The sequence below is a fragment of the Hemitrygon akajei genome, chromosome 26, assembly GCF_048418815.1.
Source record: "Hemitrygon akajei chromosome 26, sHemAka1.3, whole genome shotgun sequence".
Lineage (NCBI taxonomy): Eukaryota > Metazoa > Chordata > Chondrichthyes > Myliobatiformes > Dasyatidae > Hemitrygon > Hemitrygon akajei.
Genome location: NC_133149.1, coordinates 15,581,350 through 15,601,512, shown reverse-complemented (window position 1 = coordinate 15,601,512; position 20,163 = coordinate 15,581,350). Strand labels below are relative to the sequence as shown.

Below are 20,163 nucleotides of genomic sequence, written 5' to 3'. Positions count from 1 at the left end.
CAAAAGGTACCAGTGGCACTTGAGCATGACGGTTAATTTTTACCTACTGGCACTCCACACAGACTGCAGTCCAATCACACACGCCCTCTCTCAGGCTGTGCCACACAAACCTTAGTGCAACCAGTTTCTGTGAGGCCTTCCGGCCCGGATGAGAGAGACCATGAATGCAGTCAAGAACAGTCCACCTCCAGTGTGTGGGCACTCTGGAGAGAGAGCGACCTGTTGGGATACTGCATAGGAGGGAAACCCCAGCTTCCCTGAAATTAATATCAGCCAAACACAGGCCCATGAACTGCTGTTCGGTAAGCCTGGACCTCTGGGTCAGTAACTTGGTTGGCTGTCATGATGGCATCGTCACCTCCAACCCCTATGTGTACAGCCTCAAAGAGGCGATCAGCCATGTCATTATTTTTCCCCTTGATATGTTGTATAACAGTTATGAACTGGGATATGTAGGCTAGTTGACATTGTTGCCATGCAGACCAAGAGTCTGATATTTTGCCCGTTGCGTGCACGAGGTTAACGAACGCAGTGAAATGGCAGCCCACTAGAAGAAAATGAAAATGGCAGACAGCCAGATGGAGACCAAGAAGCTCATGATTAAATGTTCTGTACTACTTTTCGGGTGAACGAAGCTGCCGGCTGAAGAAGGCGAGCAGCTGCCACACACCTCCGACCAGCTGTTTGTGTACAGCACCCACAACATAGTCTGAAGCATCAGTAATAATGGCTATGAGTGCAATGGGGAGTGGGTGTGCCTGTAGGGCCATCTTGGAAAGCGCTTGATTGGCATCTCATACACCTTATATTTCGTCTGAGCAGCCTCTAACTTGATGGTATGAACATCGATTTCCCAAATTTCCAGTAATTGCCCCTCCCCTTCACCATTCTCACATTCCCGTTTCCCTCTCTCATCTCCTTACCTGCCAATCATCTCTGTCTGGTGCTCCACCCCCTTCCCTTCCTTCCATGGCCTTTTGCCCTCTCCTCTCAGATTCCCCCTTCTCTAGCCCTTTATCTCTTTCACCTATCAGCTTCCCAGCTCCTTACTTCACCCCTCCCCCCCCCCTCCTGGTTTAACCTATCACCTACCACCTTGTACTTCTTCCTCCTCTACCCCCACCTTCTTGCTTCAACGTCTCATCTTTTTTCCCAGCCCTGTTGAAAGGCCTGAGCCCAAAACATTGACTGTTTACTCTTTTCCATAGGTGCTGCCTGGCCTGTTGAGTTCCTCCAGTACTTTCTGTGCATTATTTGGATTTCCATCGTCTGCAGATTTTCTAACCTTTGTTGGGAGGGGTTTCGCACCCTCTGCAGAGATGCGATGGCTGACAAAGTCAAAGGTTATCAACTCAAACTCGTATTCAGCACAGTAAATAGTCAACCCACATTGGCTTAAGTTCATGAAAAGAGTGCAGAGATGAGATACGTGTTCAGATTTGGATGCACTAGCGACAAATATGTCATCCAGGTAAGCAAAAAGAAAATCTCAAGTCTTTTAATACACAGTTCATCAGCCATTAGAAAATTTGCGCTGCATTTTTCAGCTCAAACTGCATGCGCAGAAACTCCAAGGGGCCAAACAGGGTTTATCACAGCCATTTTAGGAATGTTCCCCAAGCACACAGGCACTTGAAGGTAGCCTCTAACTAGATCAACTTTGGAAAAAATTAACTTTCCAGCTAAATGTGCCAAAATATCTTGGATGTGTGGAACCGATAACAATTAGGGGTGGTGGCCTCGTTTAGCCGTTGGTAATTGCCACATGGGCGGCAACCATCATTGGATTTGGGGAACATATGGAGGGACAAAGCCCTAGGGCTATTCAACTGGCATACAATGCCAAGTCTTTCCATGTTGGCAAACTCGGCCTTCGCTGTTGCCAGCTTTTGTGGAATCAGTCTACGAGTGTGGGCATGGACTAGCAGGCCAGCTGTAGAAATGTGGTGCTCGACCCCGTGGAGAATGTGGACTTGGTGAGGTTTGGGAATCTGCCCAGCAGTTGAGTAAATTCACATGCAGTGGTGCATGCACTTGACAGAGTCGTGGTGGTGAACTTTCTGGGGGAGGGGCACGTATGGTAATGACCCAAAGTCCTTGACATCCACAGGCCGGTAGTTCTTAAGACCGACCAACAGTCCTAGGGCACACAGGAAATCTGCACCAAACAGAGGTCTAGCGACTTTAGCCAGGGTGAAGTCCCATGTGTAACAGTGTCCACTGAAGCACAGTGTCACCCATTGTGTCCCATAGGTCTGGATCCTGCTGCCATTGGGGGCCTCCCAGCAAGGTTACTTCGCGCTTTGCCTTCTCATCAATCGGCGACACAGGAAGTGTCACCCTGAAAGGGTGTCTGTAAAGAACAGTAGACGACACTATCAACTGGAACCCACAGTGTTCACAGACCTCTGACGTCCTGATGCGCTGACACTGTTGAAGCTGCAAGGCGGTCAGCACTTCCTAGTGTTCGTACCAAAGCGAGCACGGTAAAAACACAGGCCTGGCATCGTTTGTTTCCTAGCTGCAGGTGTCCTTATGTTGGGGGCCTTGCTGACCGGGCTTATAGAGGTAGGGAAAGGAGAAGCGATGGACCACTGCCAAGCTAAGTGTAGACAATCGGCCATTTTAACAAGCTCCCTATAGTCCTTCATGACCGCATTAGCGAGGACTATGCGAGCTTAAACAGGCATTTGCTGCATGAAGAGCTCTTTATAAAAATAAAACAAGGATGTTGATTTCCCCAGAGAGACAGCATGTGGTCGATTCGCTCTGAAGGCCTAGCATCGCTGACGCCAGGCAAGGAGAGCAACCATTTGGCGTGCTCAGACTCCGAAAGTCCAAAAGTCTGTAAAGATCTGTTTTCAGCAATCGGTATTTATTATGTTTATACGGGTGTAAAAGCAGACTCACCACTCTCGCAGTCATAGAGACGCTGAATGCCATAACCATATAGAAATGTTTGGTGCTGTTGGCAGTGATTTCTCTCAGCACGAATTGGGCCTCCACTTGTACAAACCAAGCAACAGCATTTTGCTCCCAAAACACCAGCAGTTTCAAAGCAACTACGTTGGCCGACATGTTCAATAACTCTGGAATCGTCCTAGAGCATCGGGATCACCAATGTAGGTTTTCACAAATAAAATGAAGTGAGGTGTTTTATGTTTCAGAAAAACCATAGCAACTCATTTTTTGTACTTCAAACACTGAACAAAGCGCAGTAACAGTACTTTACGTAATAATATCATCACATCAGACTAGCCACTTAAAGTGAACCCCAACTCAATGTCAGTGGTTATGAATTATGTATGTTTCACCCAATTACGTTACCCTACAGTACTATATATATGTATTTTGATAATAAAACTTACTTTGAATTTTGAATATACACACTCAGGAAATGAAGGCCCAGTCTAATAAAGCTGACTACATTTCTCAGGCGATCTGCAAGTTTCTTCAGTTGTTTTAAAATCCTCATTCTCATCACACTTTGCTGTTCTCTGCTTTGAATATCTGGTTCTGAGAAAGCCTTTGGGAATGAAACACCTGCTGCTTCAACTCTTAATAACACCTACTGAAAAGTAAACTATCCCCAAAAGTGTCGCTTGAATCTCCAAATATAAATGTGTTTTTTTTTACTTACTTCTTATAATTCTGAACGATCTCTATGCCGTGAGATAGCTTTGATGAAATTAAACAAATCACAGTGGCCAACAGGCAAGTACCCGATTCAATCAAGTAACCAATTTACAGAACCTACCAGCGAGACAATGAATGCACGGCAGTGAAAGGCTATGGGGAAATCACTCCCATAACTTTTAAACAGCAACTGAAAATTTCCTGATTCTTCAAACAACTGCTGCAAGCAAGAAAAGCCTATTCATGCTATTGAAAAGAATGAGAACAACTCTGAGATAAAGTCCCTAGACCTGAGCAAGACTGTGGAATGGGTAGTGTAGGGGAGTGGAAGGTGTAGGGGTAATGCAGTAGGGTGCTGCAAATCTTCCAAGTTAAAAAAAAATCCTGATATCAGACATAACCGAAAGACCTCAGAGAGAAATGATTACAAGTATCAAGAGGTGGGGGTTAAAAATGGCACAAAGAAGGAGCCGATGATATTCCAGTGAGTGATTGATCTACATTTTTGCAGCTAAAATGCATTTGGAATGGCCTCAAATCATTCTGACATTCAATTTCTACAATACTGGAGACTAGCTGGTTAAAGAACTCAATGTGCAAGATGCAATGCAATGCCATTGTCTCAGCAGCCAGACAGCTTCTGCCACATCTACACTGAAGCGTTTGCAGGAACTCACAGATAGCAGCAGTTAGTTACATGCTCCAACTCTTAAAGGGAAACACACACTAAAATTACATGAGGCAAATACATACCAAGAGAACATACCTATGAGAATAACTGTTAACCACAAGCTTTTAGTTTGCAGCTTTTAAGCTCTAATGTTAGTCTACATTGGCACACGTTAGAAAAACTATTCCTGGTTTTCCCTTAACAACCAATCCATAAGGTTTTGACCCAAAATGTTGACAATTTCTTTCCTGCTACAGATGCTACATGACCGGCTGAGTTCCTCCAGCAGACAACTTGCTGCTCCAGATTTGGGCATCTGCAACTTCCCGTGTCTCCTGGTTTCCCCCCCTCTCTGCTAATTATGAGCCATGATTAGCAACACACAGGTACCATACCTCTGCACTGTCCTTCAGCGAATCTGTACGGGGCAGCTCCACCAGCTGGGAAAATCGGCGGTCATAAATACAGAGATGGAGATGTTTATCCAGCACCCGGAAATCTTCATAGCTCCGCTTCACAATCCAACTCCTGCCCTGTAGATAGAGGAGAGTTTACTGACCATGCATCACTGGAAGATGACCAAAAATAATCTGCTTTAAAAAAATATATTGCGTTAGCAAATCTATTTAATCTCATACATGATCTTCACAGTAGAAAATTATCAAAGCATTGTGGCATAATTTCAAATTTTTCTTCACCTTCGTTAATAGGCATCATTCTGATACAATACTAATTCTATCATTTTTTTCCAATACCGAACCGATTCAATTTAATTGCAAGTTTATTTTTTAAGTTCATACATTTAACTAAAATTAGCATGATTACGACAAGTTCCCATTTTTATAGTTATTTAGAAACATAGAAAATAAGTGCAGGAGTAGGCCATTCAGCCCTTCGAGCCTGCACCGCCATTCAGTATGATCATGGCTGAACATCCAACTCAGAACCCTGTACCTGCTTTCTCTCCATACCCCCTGATCCCTTTAGCCACAAGGGCCATATCTAACTTCCTCTTAAATATAGCCAACGAACCGGCCTCATCTGTTTCCTGTGGCAGAGAATTCCACAGATTCACCACTTTCTGTGTGAAGAAGTTTTTCCTCATCTCGGTCCTAAAAGGCTTCCCCTTTATCCTTAAACTGTGACCCCTCGTTCTGGACTTCCCCAACATCGGAAACAATCTTCCTACATCTAGCCTGTCCAATCCCTTTAGAATTTTATACGTTTCAATGAGATCCCCCCCTCAATCTTCTAAATTCCAGTGAGTATAAGCATAGTCGATCCAGTCTTTCTTCATATGGAAGTCCTGCCATCCCAGGAATCAATCTGGTGAACCTTCTTTGTACTCCCTCTATGGCAAGAATGTCTTTCCTCAGATTAGGGGACCAAAACTGCACAAATACTCCAGGTGTAGTCTCACCAAGGCCTTGTACAACTGCAGTAGAACCTCCCTGCTCCTGTACTCGAATCCTCTTGCTATGAATGCCAACATACCATTCGTCTTTTTCACCGCCTGCTGTACCTGCATGCCCACTTTCAATGACTGGTGTACAATAACACCCAGGTCTCGTTGCACCTCCCCTTTTCCTAATCGGCCACTGTTCAGATAATAATCTGTTTTCCTGTTCTTGCAACCAAAGTGGATAACCTCACATTTATCCACATTAAATTGCATCTGCCATGAATTTGCCCACTCACCTAACCTATCCAAGTCACCCTGCATCCTCTTAGCATCCTCCTCACAGCTAACACCGCCACCCAGCTTCGTGTCACCCGCAAACTTGAGAGATGCTGCATTTAATTCCCTCGTCTAAATCATTAATATATATTGTAAACAACTGGGGTCCCAGCACTGAGCCTTGCGATACCCCACTAGTCACTGCCTGCCATTCTAAAAAGGTCCCGTTTACTCCCACTCTTTGCTTCCTGTCTGCCAACCAATTCTCTATCCACATCAATACCATACCCCCAATACCGTGTGCTTTAAGTTTGCACACTAATCTCCTGTGTGGGACCTTGTCAAAAGCCTTTTGAAAATCTAAATATACCACATCCACTGGCTCTCCCCTATTCACTCTGCTAGTTACATCTTCAAAAAATTCTATAAGATTCGTCAGACATGATTTTCCTTTCACAAATCCATGCTGACTTCGTCCGATGATTTCACCTCTTTCCAAATGTGCTGTTATCACATCTTTGATAACCAACTCTAGCATTTTCCCCACCACCGATGTCAGGCTAACCGGTCTATAATTCCCCGGTTTCTCTCTCCTTCCTTTTTTAAAAAGTGGGGTTACATTAGTCACCCTCCAATCCTCAGGATCTAATCCAGAATCTAAGGAGTTTTGAAAAATTATCACTAATGCATCCACTATTTCTTGGGCTACTTCCTTAAGCACTCTGGGATGCAGATCATCTGGCCCTGGGGATTTATCTGCCTTTAATCCCTTCAATTTACCTAACACCACTTCCCTACTAACATGTATTTCCCTCGGTTCCTCCATCTCACTAGACCCTCGGTCCCTTACTATTTCCGGAAGATTATTTATGTCCTCCTTAGTGAAGGCAGAACCAAAGTAGTTATTCAATTGGTCTGCCATGTCTTTGTTCCCTATGATCAATTCACCTGTTTCTGACTGTAAAGGACCTACATTTGTCTTGACCAATCTTTTTCTTTTCACGTATCTATAAAAGCTTTTACAGTCAGTTTTTATGTTCCCTGCCAGCTTTCTCTCATAATCTTTTTTCCCTTTCCTAATTAAGCCCTTTGTCCTCTTCTGCTGGACTCTGAATTTCTCCCAGTCCTCAGGTGTGCTGCTTTTTCTGGCTAATTTATGTTTCTTCTTTGGACTTGATACTATCCCTAATTTCCCTTGTCAGCCACGGGTGCACTACCTTCCCTAGTTTATTCTTTTGCCAAACTGGGATGAACAATTGTTGTAGTTCATCCATGCGATCTTTAAATGCTTGCCATTGCATATCCACCGTCAACCCTTTAAGTATCATTTGCCAGTCTATCTTAGCTAATTCACGTCTCATACCTTCAAAGTTACCCTTCTTTAAGTTCAGAACCTTTGTTTCTGAATTAACTATGTCACTCTCCATCTTAATGAAGAATTCCACCATATTATGGTCACTCTTACCCAAGGGGCCTCGCACGACAAGATTGCTAACTAACCCTTCCTCATTGCTCAATACCCAATCTAGAATGGCCTGCTCTCTAGTTGGTTCCTTGACATGTTGGTTCAGAAAACCATCCCGCATACATTCCAAGAAATCCTCTTCCTCAGCACCCTTACCAATTTGGTTCACCCAATCTATATGTAGATTGAAGTCACCCATTATAACTACTGTTCCTTTATTGCACGCATTTCATCAGTCATCACAATGAGTTGGGAGGGCATGGTACAGTTGTTACAAGATACTGCTGAGGCTGCATTTGGAATATTGAATTCAGTTTTGGTCACCCTGCCGTAGGAAAGGTGTTATTAAACTGGAAAGAGTACAGAAAATGTTTAATAGGATGTAGCCAACACTTGAGGGACTGAGCTATCGGAAGAGGTTGAACAGACCATGACTTTATTCATTAAAGTGCAAGAGACTGAGAGATCATCTTATAGAGGTGTATAAAATCATAAGGGGCATGAATAGGGTGAATGCACTCAGTTCTTTCCTTCCAGGGTTGGAGAATCAAGAACTACAACATTCTCTCCTGATGAAGGGTTTTGGCCCGAAACGTTATCACTACCTCCTCCCATAGATGCTGTCTAGCCTGCTGAGTTCTGCCAGCATTTTGTGTTTTTGTTAACTACAACGTTAATCCTGTTTCGCTTCTTGCAGATATGGTCTGGCCTACTGAGGATTTGCAGTATTTTCTGTTTTTGTTTTCATTAAAAAATATATCCCATACACATCCTTTCCTCAGTGTAGTTAAACTTGTTCCTTTGTGGATGATAAAAAGTACTCACAAAAGATGCATGTGAGACTTCTTGCTAAAGTAAAGAAAATACAAATAGTACCAGAACTAACAAAAAAAAATTCTGGAAGCATTCTGTTTAATTCTTGAAATACCTTCCTGGGAGTCAGGCATCCCCTGCAAAATTAGTGCATCCAATTTCAATAAAGAAATAAGATGACAAATGCAAGCAATTTTACTGAATAGAATTTATTTTCCTAAGGAGCAGTTGTGCTCTGTCAATTTAACTGTTAGTGTCTTCACTTTTTACTGCAGCAGAGCCAATTGCTCCCGTTTGAACTGCAACACAGGTATAAGCACAGAATGCTATTTTCCCACAGATTATACAGTCATAATGAGTGAGTGGAGCCAGTTCATGTGAAGACAGCAACAAATTTCAAACATTTTAAACAAACCAAATATACCGTAAACTCAATAAACATGCAACAGTTCTGATCCTCAGGAACATGGGAGGTGCAACCATTCTTGGATTGGAAGTCAGTGATGGAGTGAGTAGGTAAAGGTCCCTGATGGTAACTGTGTAAAATGAGGAAGGATGCCCTCAAGCTCAGTTTACAGGAAGGTACGACTGAAAAGTTTGTTGGGGAAGTATGCAGCAAACACTCTATGCCTGCCATTGCTGCCTGAGGCTTGTATCGTGCAACTGAAGTGGAGCCCAATTTTGAGACTACAGACTGAAGTAGGATTAGTCTTTTGGGGCTGAAGTGAAGCTTGTGAATCAGGTGTTCTGGACTTGAATGGAATCAGCAGTAAAGAAGCATGTTGGAACTGCTACAATAGGTCTTAAAGTGGTAACTTGGGACAGTTGGCATTGTGGATATTATTGTTCTGGTATTATGGAATGGAGTGTGAAATTACCATGTTGACTACCTATGCAATTGCTGCACAACAAGCATTAAGCATGAAAAATTCATTTTTAAAGGGCTTATCATAACCTCAGAATATCACCCAGTCACTTATAAAACCGATCAAAGAAAAACTCAAATAGTTACTCAAATCGAAGTTTATTTTTTATGGAATTATAGAGATCATGGGAACATAAATGTACAAAGGGAACTTGGGATGTAGGACCATAAAGTGGTGACTATACAGGAAGTGTACGGGTTCATGAAGATTGTATTGGTAAGCTTACTTCCAATAAGCAAAGCATTGAATTTAAGTGTTGGGGAAATCATGTTGCAGCTATACAAAACATTTACTGTAGATGTCGGATTATAAGCCGCTACTTTTTTCCCACATTTTGAACAGCTTTGAACACTGCGGCCTTTACTATGGTGCGGCTAATGCATGATTTTTTTTCATGCCGCCAAAAACATTTTGCCTCGTAACAGTAGACCAATAAAATTGATGAGTAGTTCACAGAGGTCCAATGAAATTGTACGATAAATCAAGCGCACTTTCACAATTAAATTATTGTAAATCAGTCATTTGTACTCACCCTCATCAACATGGAAAACACTCGAAGAAAAGCATTGTGCTGTCTTTATGGCAGTTATTTAGTTTATAATATTTTCGCTTAGTAATTCATTTGTTAGTAATTTCTAGTTAAAGTTAGAAGTGTTTTAACTATATTTGTTTTCTGTACTACATCGCGGGATGCTATGATGTCACACCCGGTTTCGCCGCGTCTTGTGGGAAATACCGGTTTGCGATAAACGGGAAGGTGGGGGCGAGCGGCATTAGATCTGAGCGAACGCTGCTTTTAAGTTAAAGGCGATCAATAACTTTTCCTGGTAGGCTGCAGTATATATATTTTTTACCAGTCGTTAGGAGATATTGGAATGTTGTTCAGTAAAAAAGTATACGCAACGTATATTTAAAAGTAGCCGCGTTACAGGCACGGTTCGAAAAAAAGCATTTGCAATATTTATTTGTTTATGTTACCATATGGATTTAATTAAAAGTTAAAAAATCCTCACGTGTAATATCTTTCTGTGTAAATATCTCATATTACAACGTGGGACACCTGCGGCCGAAAATCCGGTGCGGCTTGTACAAGTACAAAATTGATTTTCTTTCTAAAATTAGAGCCAGCGGCTTTTAATCAGGTGCGCTCTGTAGTGCGAAATCTACGGTACTCCAATGCATTTGGGATTCTTCACACAGTTCTAGTTGCCATACTTAGAAAGGCTTTGGGAGTAAACCCCGAGGATGAAATCCAGAGCCGGGGTCCCTAAGGCAGTTTGATGTTGTTTACAACTTCACTCTGGCAACCTCTGTGACGACACTGGTACCAAGCTGCTTTGGCGCTTGCCCTTCCCTTGGACTACATCAGTGACATGGAGAGGGGGAACCCGCTGCATGGGCAATAGCCAGTTCTTCAAATCTTCCCGCCCAGGAGAGGACACAGTCCACCAGAGGCACAAACCCATGTTCCCCTGGGATCAATGGCTGCTTACTACTTATAAAGGATGGCATAGCAATCAAGAGAGTGCAGAAAAGATTCATCAGGATGTTACCTAGAATGTAGAGCTGCAGTTATGAGTAAAGACTGGTTAAAACTGAGTTTATTGTCACTGGAATGAAGGAGGCTACAGAGGTTTACAAAACTGAGGGACATAGAAAGGAATTACAAACACTAAGGTACTTTCACTCAGCAATCCCATTTGGTTAGAGTTATATCTCATTCTTCCTCTCCATAAGGTGCAAGAGGAGACAAAGACTGAATCACCTTACAACAATATCAATGTTCTTGGGTACTATACTAGGGTGAATGCATTCAGTTCTTTCCTTCCAGGGTTGAAAAATCAAGAACTACAACATGAATCCTGTTTCGCTTCCTGCAGATATGGTCTGGCCTACTGAGGATTTGCAGCATTTTCTGTTTTTGTTTTCATTAAAAAATATATCCCATGCACATCCTTTCTTCAGTGTAGTTAAACTTGTTCCTTTGTGGATGACGAAAAGTACTCACAAAAGATGCATGTGAGACTTTAAGTTCCTCGGGGTTGAATATCACAAATGACCTGACTTGGTCTAACCAAGCAGAGTCCACTGCCAAGAAGGCCCACCAGCGCCTTTACTTCCTGAGAAAGCTGAAGAAATTTGGCGTGTCCCCTAAAACCCTCACTAACTTTTATAGGTGCACCATAGAAAGCATTCTTCTAGGGTGCATCACAACCTGGTATGGAAGTTGCAGAAACAAATATCACTGTGATGATTGTACGCTCTAGTATCAATTGTTTGGTGACAATAAAGTAAAGTATCTACTAAGCCAGACTCTGTATGTTTGTATCTAACTGTAGTTGACATTTCCTGGAGTCAGGCATCTGTGCCAGATGTACTGCCTTGATTCCGTCATACTTACTCGAAGAAGTACTACAAAAAGTCAGGAAGATTTGCTGTTTTGCTCCCTCAGTAGCCCAACGGGCAATGGTGTTAACTAAAGATGTTTTGGATTCCTAATTTTGTTAGATGCTTCAGCACAGTAGTAAATTTTGATGAGATATTCCTTCATTCTTTTAAACTCTGGAGAGTATGGTCCTACTTAATCTCTCCTCATGTGGCAAATCTGCCAATGTCAGCATCAGTTTGCTGAATCTCTGCTGCACTCCCTCTATGATGAGTATCTCATTGTTCAGGTAGAAACCAAAATTGGATACAATACTCCAGGATGTAATCGCAGCAAGCCCTATACAATTACAATAAGCTTTCCTTAATGAAATTCCCTTGGAAAGGTTAGTGTATGACTTGACTTCCGAATCGCTCATTGCACCTGCTTGTTGGCCTTTAGTGACTAAAGTATGGGCTATCCCAGGTGTCTTTGAGCATACACAAACAAATCTTTTCTCATTTAACAAACACCCTGATATTTTTCTGAACTTAAAACAGAAATGCCAAAGACACCGGGAGAGATAGGTAGCATCTGCATAAATATGATCACAGTTTCAGGTCCAAGACCCTTCCTCAGTTCTCAAAAGAACAACCATTTCTCCTGCCAGTATTGTTCCCTGACCTACCCAGTTGTCCTAGCACTTTTTTGTTTTGTTTTCAGATTTCCAGCAACTGAAGGTATATTTTTGATTTTCATAATTTTTTTTTTATTTTCAAAGTGCATAATCTCACCTTTTTCCATGAATCCATGTTCTTGCATTCTCATTTACCTTGTCCATATTCCTAGTACCTCTTTATACCCTCCTCCATACTCACATTCCTGCCTAGCTGAGTACCATTAGCACAAATTCAAGTAGGACATTTTGTCCCTCAGACTAACCACTGACTACAGATTGTTAACAACTAAAGCCCAAGCCCTGAACCTCACAGTACACCACCAGTTACAGCCAAGTGACACTAGTTGACAAGGTCCTGCATAGTGGGCTGGTCCAGAAAGTTAAGACAAAGGCCTAAGCTGTTTTGTCAAATTGGATCCAAAATGGGCTTGGTAATAGGAGACAGAGGGTAGTGGTATTTTTTTTTCCTCTGGCTGGAACTGTGTAACACAGATATCTGTACTGGAACCTTTGTTGCTTGCCATGTATGAATTAGATTAGAACCTATGTGGTTGGTCTTTGCTGACAACAAAAAATGGGGTTAGCAGTATTTTGTGAGTCCCCAAAAGTGAGTCCACAGCCACAGAGCCAGTTCAGCATTGAAGCGAGTGGAGCCGGTCAAGGAGCCCGACAACTGTAGGGGGAAAAGTGCTCCTGAACCTAGCAGCATGGGACCCAAGAGAGAGAAGGATATGGGCCAATTCAGGAAAACGGGATTAGAGTAGAAAGATATCTCAGTTCGGCATGGTCAAGTTAGGATAAAGGGGTCGTTTCTGTGCTGTATGACTCTATGACAGCTTGCCAACCTCCAAAGGATTAGTTTATTCCCACTTTTTGCTTTCTGCCTGATAACCAATTTTCTGTCCACATCAGTATAATATCCAGTTCCACGTGGTCCAGCCTTGTTGAGCAACCATTTTTGTGTGACCTTATCAAGACTTCCAAAAATCCAATTTCATCATACATCCAAATCGGTTCTACTCAATACATCTTTAAACAACTCCACATTAATCAACGCTGCTTCCCTTTCATAAATCTATGTTGACTGCACTCAATTTATTCTCCCTTTTAAAGTGTTCCATTATTACATCTTCATTATACATTCTAGTTTCTAGTAGTGATGTTAAGGTAAGAGTACCTTCTCTGCATTTTTGTAAAAAAATTACTCCATGTATTTCATCACTCTTAAGAAATTACTGTCTACATTATATGAAGGTTTTAAACGGTACCATGAGCTGTGTAAAACCAGCATTCTGCAAATAAACACAAAAAAACTTCCTTTCTGATAAGATGAGCTCAGCACAGAACAAACCATGTTTATATATCTGTTTGATGAGTACTGTGCAGTTGCTGAACAGAGGTCAGAGGTACCATCTGTCTCTAGGTACATATTCAAGGTGAATAATGATAACAAATTTATCTATATAGTACATTTATTATCAAAGTATGTATACTATATACAGCCTTGAGATTTGTCACCCAACAGACAGCCAAAACAAAGAAACCCAATAGAACCCATTAAAAAACTGTCAAACAGCTGGCAAATATGCAGAAAATCAGCCAAACAACCGGGCCACTCCTTGCTTCGGACCCGGGCACCGCCACCTCAATTCGGCCCGTACACACCACGCTGCAACTGTCCTGCACCTTTGTGATTTCAGTTCACACCGCAAAAATGTCAGGTTATACAAGCAGTTCAAAAGCTCAACCATGAAAGGGAAATTATAGGCTATTGATTCCAGTGACCGTTTATCAGAAAAAGTGTGGTTAGTAAAGTAGTTAATAGTTGTGTTTGCTGCCAGCAAGTCATCACTGTGCTTCACCAACGCCATCTTAAACTATCTTAAGATGTAAGCTCAAAGTGCTTCACATTGATTGTAAAGATAAATCAATAGTCATAAAAATGAGATAAAATTAAAAATCATAAGTGAAGACAAGCATTATGTGGAATAAAATGTAATCGAACATACAAACTTATATAAATGTAATCAACATCAACAGGCATTGAGTAATCCTATAAGTAGGCCAAATTTTAAAAAGTATGTACCTCATGGACACAAGACTACCAGAAACATGGATACAAAGGACTCAACTGTTTATTGTAAGTGTGTCACACAAGACAGATCAGTAATTCTTCCCCTGACCAGCTTCTGCAATGCAGTAGTTTCATCTTCAATTTGTTATCAATAGCCAGAATCACTGTAGCCTCCAAGGTCATACAATACTCTCTCATGGTTTGTATGATAATAGGAGTAATACCATTGGAAGTGTGTAAACTGCTGTACTGCATTTAATTATATTCTTGGGCAGGCAATATAATTGAAGAAAAATGCATGGCTTATTGTTTTCGTTAAAGAACCACATCTGAGTATATGATGTGGTTCTTGTACACATCCACAATGTAGTGGTGACGTGTGTGTATGGTTGGCCAAGCTGAAGCAAGAATCTATTACCAGAGAACTTGTCCACACTTACTCAGCTCCTAAATCAGTTGCATAAGCAGAAAAATATGTGGAGCCACATCCGCACATTCATTATTAAATTCCTCCCTTAAAGGTACCCCAGCTCCAGTAAATCAGAAACACAAAAAATTCTGCAGATGCTGGAAATCTGAAGCAACACACACAGTGACAGAGAGGACTCAGTAAATGCACTCCTCACATACGCACATTCACAGACACACAAATACTGCCTTGTCATTCTGATGTCATTGCATTGAGTGTACAGACTTCAATGTCTTCCCTGGTATATTTTCATAATGGGTGGGTCCTAAACCGACTTGATGTGCTTGGCTTGGCTTTGTGGTGCCTTTCCTGCCATACATGGCGGAATATTCCATTTCTTTAGAAACAGAGATGTGCATATGTTGTTTGTATAATGTATTTAATTTACATAGATGCTTGATGCACCATCAATAACTCACGCTGAGACTTAGGAAGTGAGATATCGGCTTTTATTGACTAGAAGAATAAACAGCACTACATCCTGGGGAAAATGAGGGAGAGCAGCAGCCCACAGTCGCCTTTATACAGGGGTCTGTGGGAGGAGCCACAGGAGCAGGGGTCTGTGGGAGGAGCCACAGGAGCAGTCAGCAGGGGTCTGTGGGAGGAGCCACAGGAGCAGGGGTCTGTGGGAGGAGCCACAGGAGCAGTCAGCAGGGGTCTGTGGGCGGAGCCACAGGAGCAGTCAGACAGGGGTCTGTGGGAGGAGCCACAGGAGCAGTCAGCAGGGGGTCTGTGGGAGGAGCCACAGGAGCAGTCAGCAGGGGGTCTGTGGGAGGAGCCACAGGAGCTGTCAGCAGGGGGTCTGTGGGAGGAGCCACAGGAGCAGTCAGCAGGGGTCTGTGGGAGGAGCCACAGGAGCTGTCAGCAGGGGGTCTGTGGGAGGAGCCACAGGAGCAGTCAGCAGGGGTCTGTGGGCGGAGCCACAGGAGCAGTCAGCAGGGGTCTGTGGGAGGAGCCACAGGAGCAGTCAGCAGGGGTCTGTGGGAGGAGCCACAGGAGCAGTCAGCAGGGGTCTGTGGGAGGGGCCACAGGAGCTGTCAGCAGGGGTCTGTGGGAGGAGCCACAGGAGCAGTCAGCAGGGGTCTGTGGGAGGAGCCACAGGAGCAGTCAGCAGGGGGTCAGTGGGCGGAGCCACAGGAGCAGTCAGCAGGGGTCTGTGGGAGGAGCCACAGGAGCTGTCAGCAGGGGTCTGTGGGAGGAGCCACAGGAGCAGTCAGCAGGGGTCTGTGGGAGGAGCCACAGGAGCTGTCAGCAGGGGGTCTGTGGGAGGAGCCACAGGAGCAGTCAGCAGGGGTCTGTGGGCGGAGCCACAGGAGCAGTCAGCAGGGGTCTGTGGGAGGAGCCACAGGAGCTGTCAGCAGGGGGTCTGTGGGAGGAGCCACAGGAGCTGTCAGCAGGGGGTCTGTGGGAGGAGCCACAGGAGCAGTCAGCAGGGGTCTGTGGGAGGAGTCACAGGAGCAGTCAGCAGGGGTCTGTGGGAGGAGCCACAGGAGCAGTCAGCAGGGGGTCAGTGGGAGGAGCCACAGGAGCAGTCAGCAGGGGTCTGTGGGCGGAGCCACAGGAGCAGTCAGCAGGGGTCTGTGGGAGGAGCCACAGGAGCTGTCAGCAGGGGGTCTGTGGGAGGAGCCACAGGAGCTGTCAGCAGGGGTCTGTGGGAGGAGCCACAGGAGCAGTCAGCAGGGGTCTGTGGGAGGAGCCACAGGAGCAGTCAGCAGGGGTCTGTGGGAGGAGCCACAGGAGCTGTCAGCAGGGGGTCTGTGGGAGGAGCCACAGGAGCAGTCAGCAGGGGTCTGTGGGCGGAGCCACAGGAGCAGTCAGCAGGGGTCTGTGGGAGGAGCCACAGGAGCTGTCAGCAGGGGGTCTGTGGGAGGAGCCACAGGAGCTGTCAGCAGGGGGTCTGTGGGAGGAGCCACAGGAGCTGTCAGCAGGGGGTCTGTGGGAGGAGCCACAGGAGCAGTCAGCAGGGGTCTGTGGGAGGAGTCACAGGAGCAGTCAGCAGGGGGTCTGTGGGAGGAGCCACAGGAGCAGTCAGCAGGGGGTCAGTGGGAGGAGCCACAGGAGCAGTCAGCAGGGGTCTGTGGGAGGAGCCACAGGAGCAGTCAGCAGGGGGTCAGTGGGAGGAGCCACAGGAGCAGGGGTCTGTGGGAGGAGCCACAGGAGCAGTCAGCAGGGGTCTGTGGGAGGAGCCACAGGAGCAGTCAGCAGGGGGTCTGTGGGAGGAGCCACAGGAGCAGTCAGCAGGGGTCTGTGGGAGGGGCCACAGGAGCAGTCAGCAGGGGTCTGTGGGAGGAGCCACAGGAGCAGTCAGCAGGGGGTCTGTGGGAGGAGCCACAGGAGCAGTCAGCAGGGGTCTGTGGGAGGAGTCACAGGAGCAGTCAGCAGGGGTCTGTGGGAGGGGCCACAGGAGCAGTCAGCAGGGGTCTGTGGGAGGAGCCACAGGAGCAGTCAGCAGGGGGTCTGTGGGAGGAGCCACAGGAGCAGTCAGCAGGGGGGGGTCTGTGGGAGGAGTCACAGGAGCAGTCAGCAGGGGTCTGTGGGAGGGGCCACAGGAGCAGTCAGCAGGGGGTCTGTGGGAGGAGCCACAGGAGCAGTCAGCAGGGGGGGGTCTGTGGGAGGAGTCACAGGAGCAGTCAGCAGGGGTCTGTGGGAGGGGCCACAGGAGCAGTCAGCAGGGGTCTGTGGGAGGAGCCACAGGAGCAGTCAGCAGGGGTCTGTGGGAGGAGCCACAGGAGCAGTCAGCAGGGGGGTCTGTGGGAGGAGCCACAGGAGCTGTCAGCAGGGGTCTGTGGGAGGAGCCACAGGAGCAGTCAGCAGGGGTCTGTGGGAGGAGCCACAGGAGCAGTCAGCAGGGGTCTGTGGGAGGAGCCACAGGAGCAGTCAGCAGGGGTCTGTGGGAGGGGCCACAGGAGCAGTCAGCAGGGGTCTGTGGGAGGAGCCACAGGAGCAGTCAGCAGGGGGTCTGTGGGAGGAGCCACAGGAGCAGTCAGCAGGGGGGGGTCTGTGGGAGGAGTCACAGGAGCAGTCAGCAGGGGTCTGTGGGAGGGGCCACAGGAGCAGTCAGCAGGGGTCTGTGGGAGGAGCCACAGGAGCAGTCAGCAGGGGTCTGTGGGAGGAGCCACAGGAACAGTCAGCAGGGGTCTGTGGGAGGAGCCACAGGAGCAACAGGAGCAGTCAGCAGGGGGTCTGTGGGAGGAGCCACAGGAGCAGTCAGCAGGGGGTCTGTGGGAGGAGCCACAGGAGCAGTCAGCAGGGGTCTGTGGGAGGAGCCACAGGAGCAGTCAGCAGGGGTCTGTGGGAGGAGCCACAGGAGCAGTCAGCAGGGGTCTGTGGGAGGAGCCACAGGAGCAGTCAGCAGGGGGTCTGTGGGAGGAGTCACAGGAGCAGTCAGCGGGGGGTCTGTGGGAGGAGCCACAGGAGCAGTCAGCAGGGGGTCTGTGGGAGGAGCCACAGGAGCAGTCAGTGGGGGGTCTGTGGGAGGGGCCACAGGAGCAGTCAGCAGGGGTCTGTGGGAGGAGTCACAGGAGCAGTCAGCAGGGGTCTGTGGGAGGAGTCAGCAGGGGTCTGTGGGAGGAGCCACAGGAGCAGTCAGCGGGGGTCTGTGGGATGAGCCACAGGAGCAGTCAGCGGGGGTCTGTGGGAGGAGCCACAGGAGCAGTCAGCAGGGGGTCTGTGGGAGGAGCCACAGGAGCAGTCAGCAGGGGTCTGTGGGAGGAGCCACAGGAGCAGTCAGCAGGGGGTCTGTGGGAGGAGCCACAGGAGCAGTCAGCAGGGGTCTGTGGGAGGAGCCACAGGAGCAGTCAGCAGGGGTCTGTGGGAGGAGCCACAGGAGCAGTCAGCAGGGGGTCTGTGGGAGGAGCCACAGGAGCAGTCAGCAGGGGGTCAGTGGGAGGAGCCACAGGAGCAGTCAGCAGGGGTCTGTGGGAGGAGCCACAGGAGCAGTCAGCGGGGGGTCTGTGGGAGGAGCCACAGGAGCAGTCAGCAGGGGGTCTGTGGGAGGAGCCACAGGAGCAGTCAGCAGGGGTCTGTGGGAGGAGCCACAGGAGCAGTCAGCAGGGGGTCTGTGGGAGGAGCCACAGGAGCAGTCAGCAGGGGGTCTGTGGGAGGAGCCACAGGAGCAGTCAGCAGGGGGTCTGTGGGAGGAGCCACAGGAGCAGTCAGCAGGGGTCTGTGGGAGGAGCCACAGGAGCAGTCAGCGGGGGTCTGTGGGAGGAGCCACAGGAGCAGTCAGCGGGGGTCTGTGGGAGGAGCCACAGGAGCAGTCAGACAGGTATATCTAGTTCACCACAATGCTTATCTTTACTTTGTAATGTGATTGTAACTACACTGTGGGGTGCATCAGATTCTAATTCATATGCAGTCTTCAGTTAACTTTGTTGGTAATTAAAGATGGTATGTCCATGCCGAATAGAAAAAGAGCTCTTCACCTTCAGTGAGAGAGCGATAAGGGCTGTCAGGAGTTGACACTGGACGAGAATAAGTACACAGCTATTATTGTGTTTGCTGCTAGATACCTTTTTGTAAACATTGGCACCTTTCTTTTTACTATTTTCATAAATTCTTGTAAGTTTGATTTTTGACGGACTTAATAAACACCCTTGCACTAAAGAGCTAAGCGACTCCAACCATTTGTTTCTTTGCTTTGCTCATAACCCACATATCTAACATATGATGACAGTGGTGGAATGGCTAGTCGCAAAGGGGTGCATTCAACTTGAAGAATGGGAAACCCCCCCCCAAGGCTAAAAATGAAGCAGATGCCTAGGAAACAGGAGAGACCGCAGAAGGAGGTCATCCCAGGGCCAAATTCAGCACCTTCAAGTGGCACCACCTCCAAACCCTCTCTGGAAAATCTGTTCAGTGACTTTTTGTCTGCCCAGATGATACTTTTAGGAAGCAACTCCAAAGTCTGCAGAAGGGTCCCAGGACGCCTTCTTATCAACAAGGTGACGATATTGGGAACTATCTCCCCAGGTTTGAGAGGATGGCCCGGATATGGCAATGACCAGGGGAGGAGTGGGCCTGCCAGCTGGTAAAGTCATTCAGAGAGAAAAACATCAAACCCATCCCCCCCCCCGCACAAAAAAGAATGACATGCCCATCATCAACTCTCAAACCTCCTCCCCCCGCATAAAACAGAACAAGAACATCGACCCTAAAACCCCCTCACCTCGCACAAAACACTAACAGAATGCAACAAGCACATCAACTCCTAAACCCATCTCTTTGCACAACAAAAAGGAAAAGAACAGGCAAAAAGCAGACTATAAAAACTGCAAGCCTGAAAAAAGCCCACAGTCCATAAACTCAATAGTCCAATCCATAAACGCAGAATCACAGTAACATCCTCCAACATCATCGAAAGAGAGGGACACCAAACGAACAGAGGGG

The 20,163-nt window shown here is 46.5% G+C and overlaps 1 protein-coding gene across 8 annotated transcripts in view; it reads right to left on the bottom strand.

The window, feature by feature from the left end:
- LOC140716771 (rho GTPase-activating protein 32-like) overlaps positions 1 to 20,163 on the bottom strand; it is a 518,900-nt gene that overhangs the window by 144,996 nt on the left and 353,741 nt on the right. For 7 of the 8 annotated variants that reach the window (XM_073029618.1, XM_073029623.1, XM_073029624.1 and 4 more), the window contains one exon: positions 4,702 to 4,839. In XM_073029618.1, coding sequence (XP_072885719.1) covers positions 4,702 to 4,839 — 138 coding nt within the window. Of the gene's footprint in view, positions 1 to 4,701; positions 4,840 to 20,163 lie in introns of those variants that run through there. The other variant, XM_073029625.1, reaches the window with a different exon arrangement.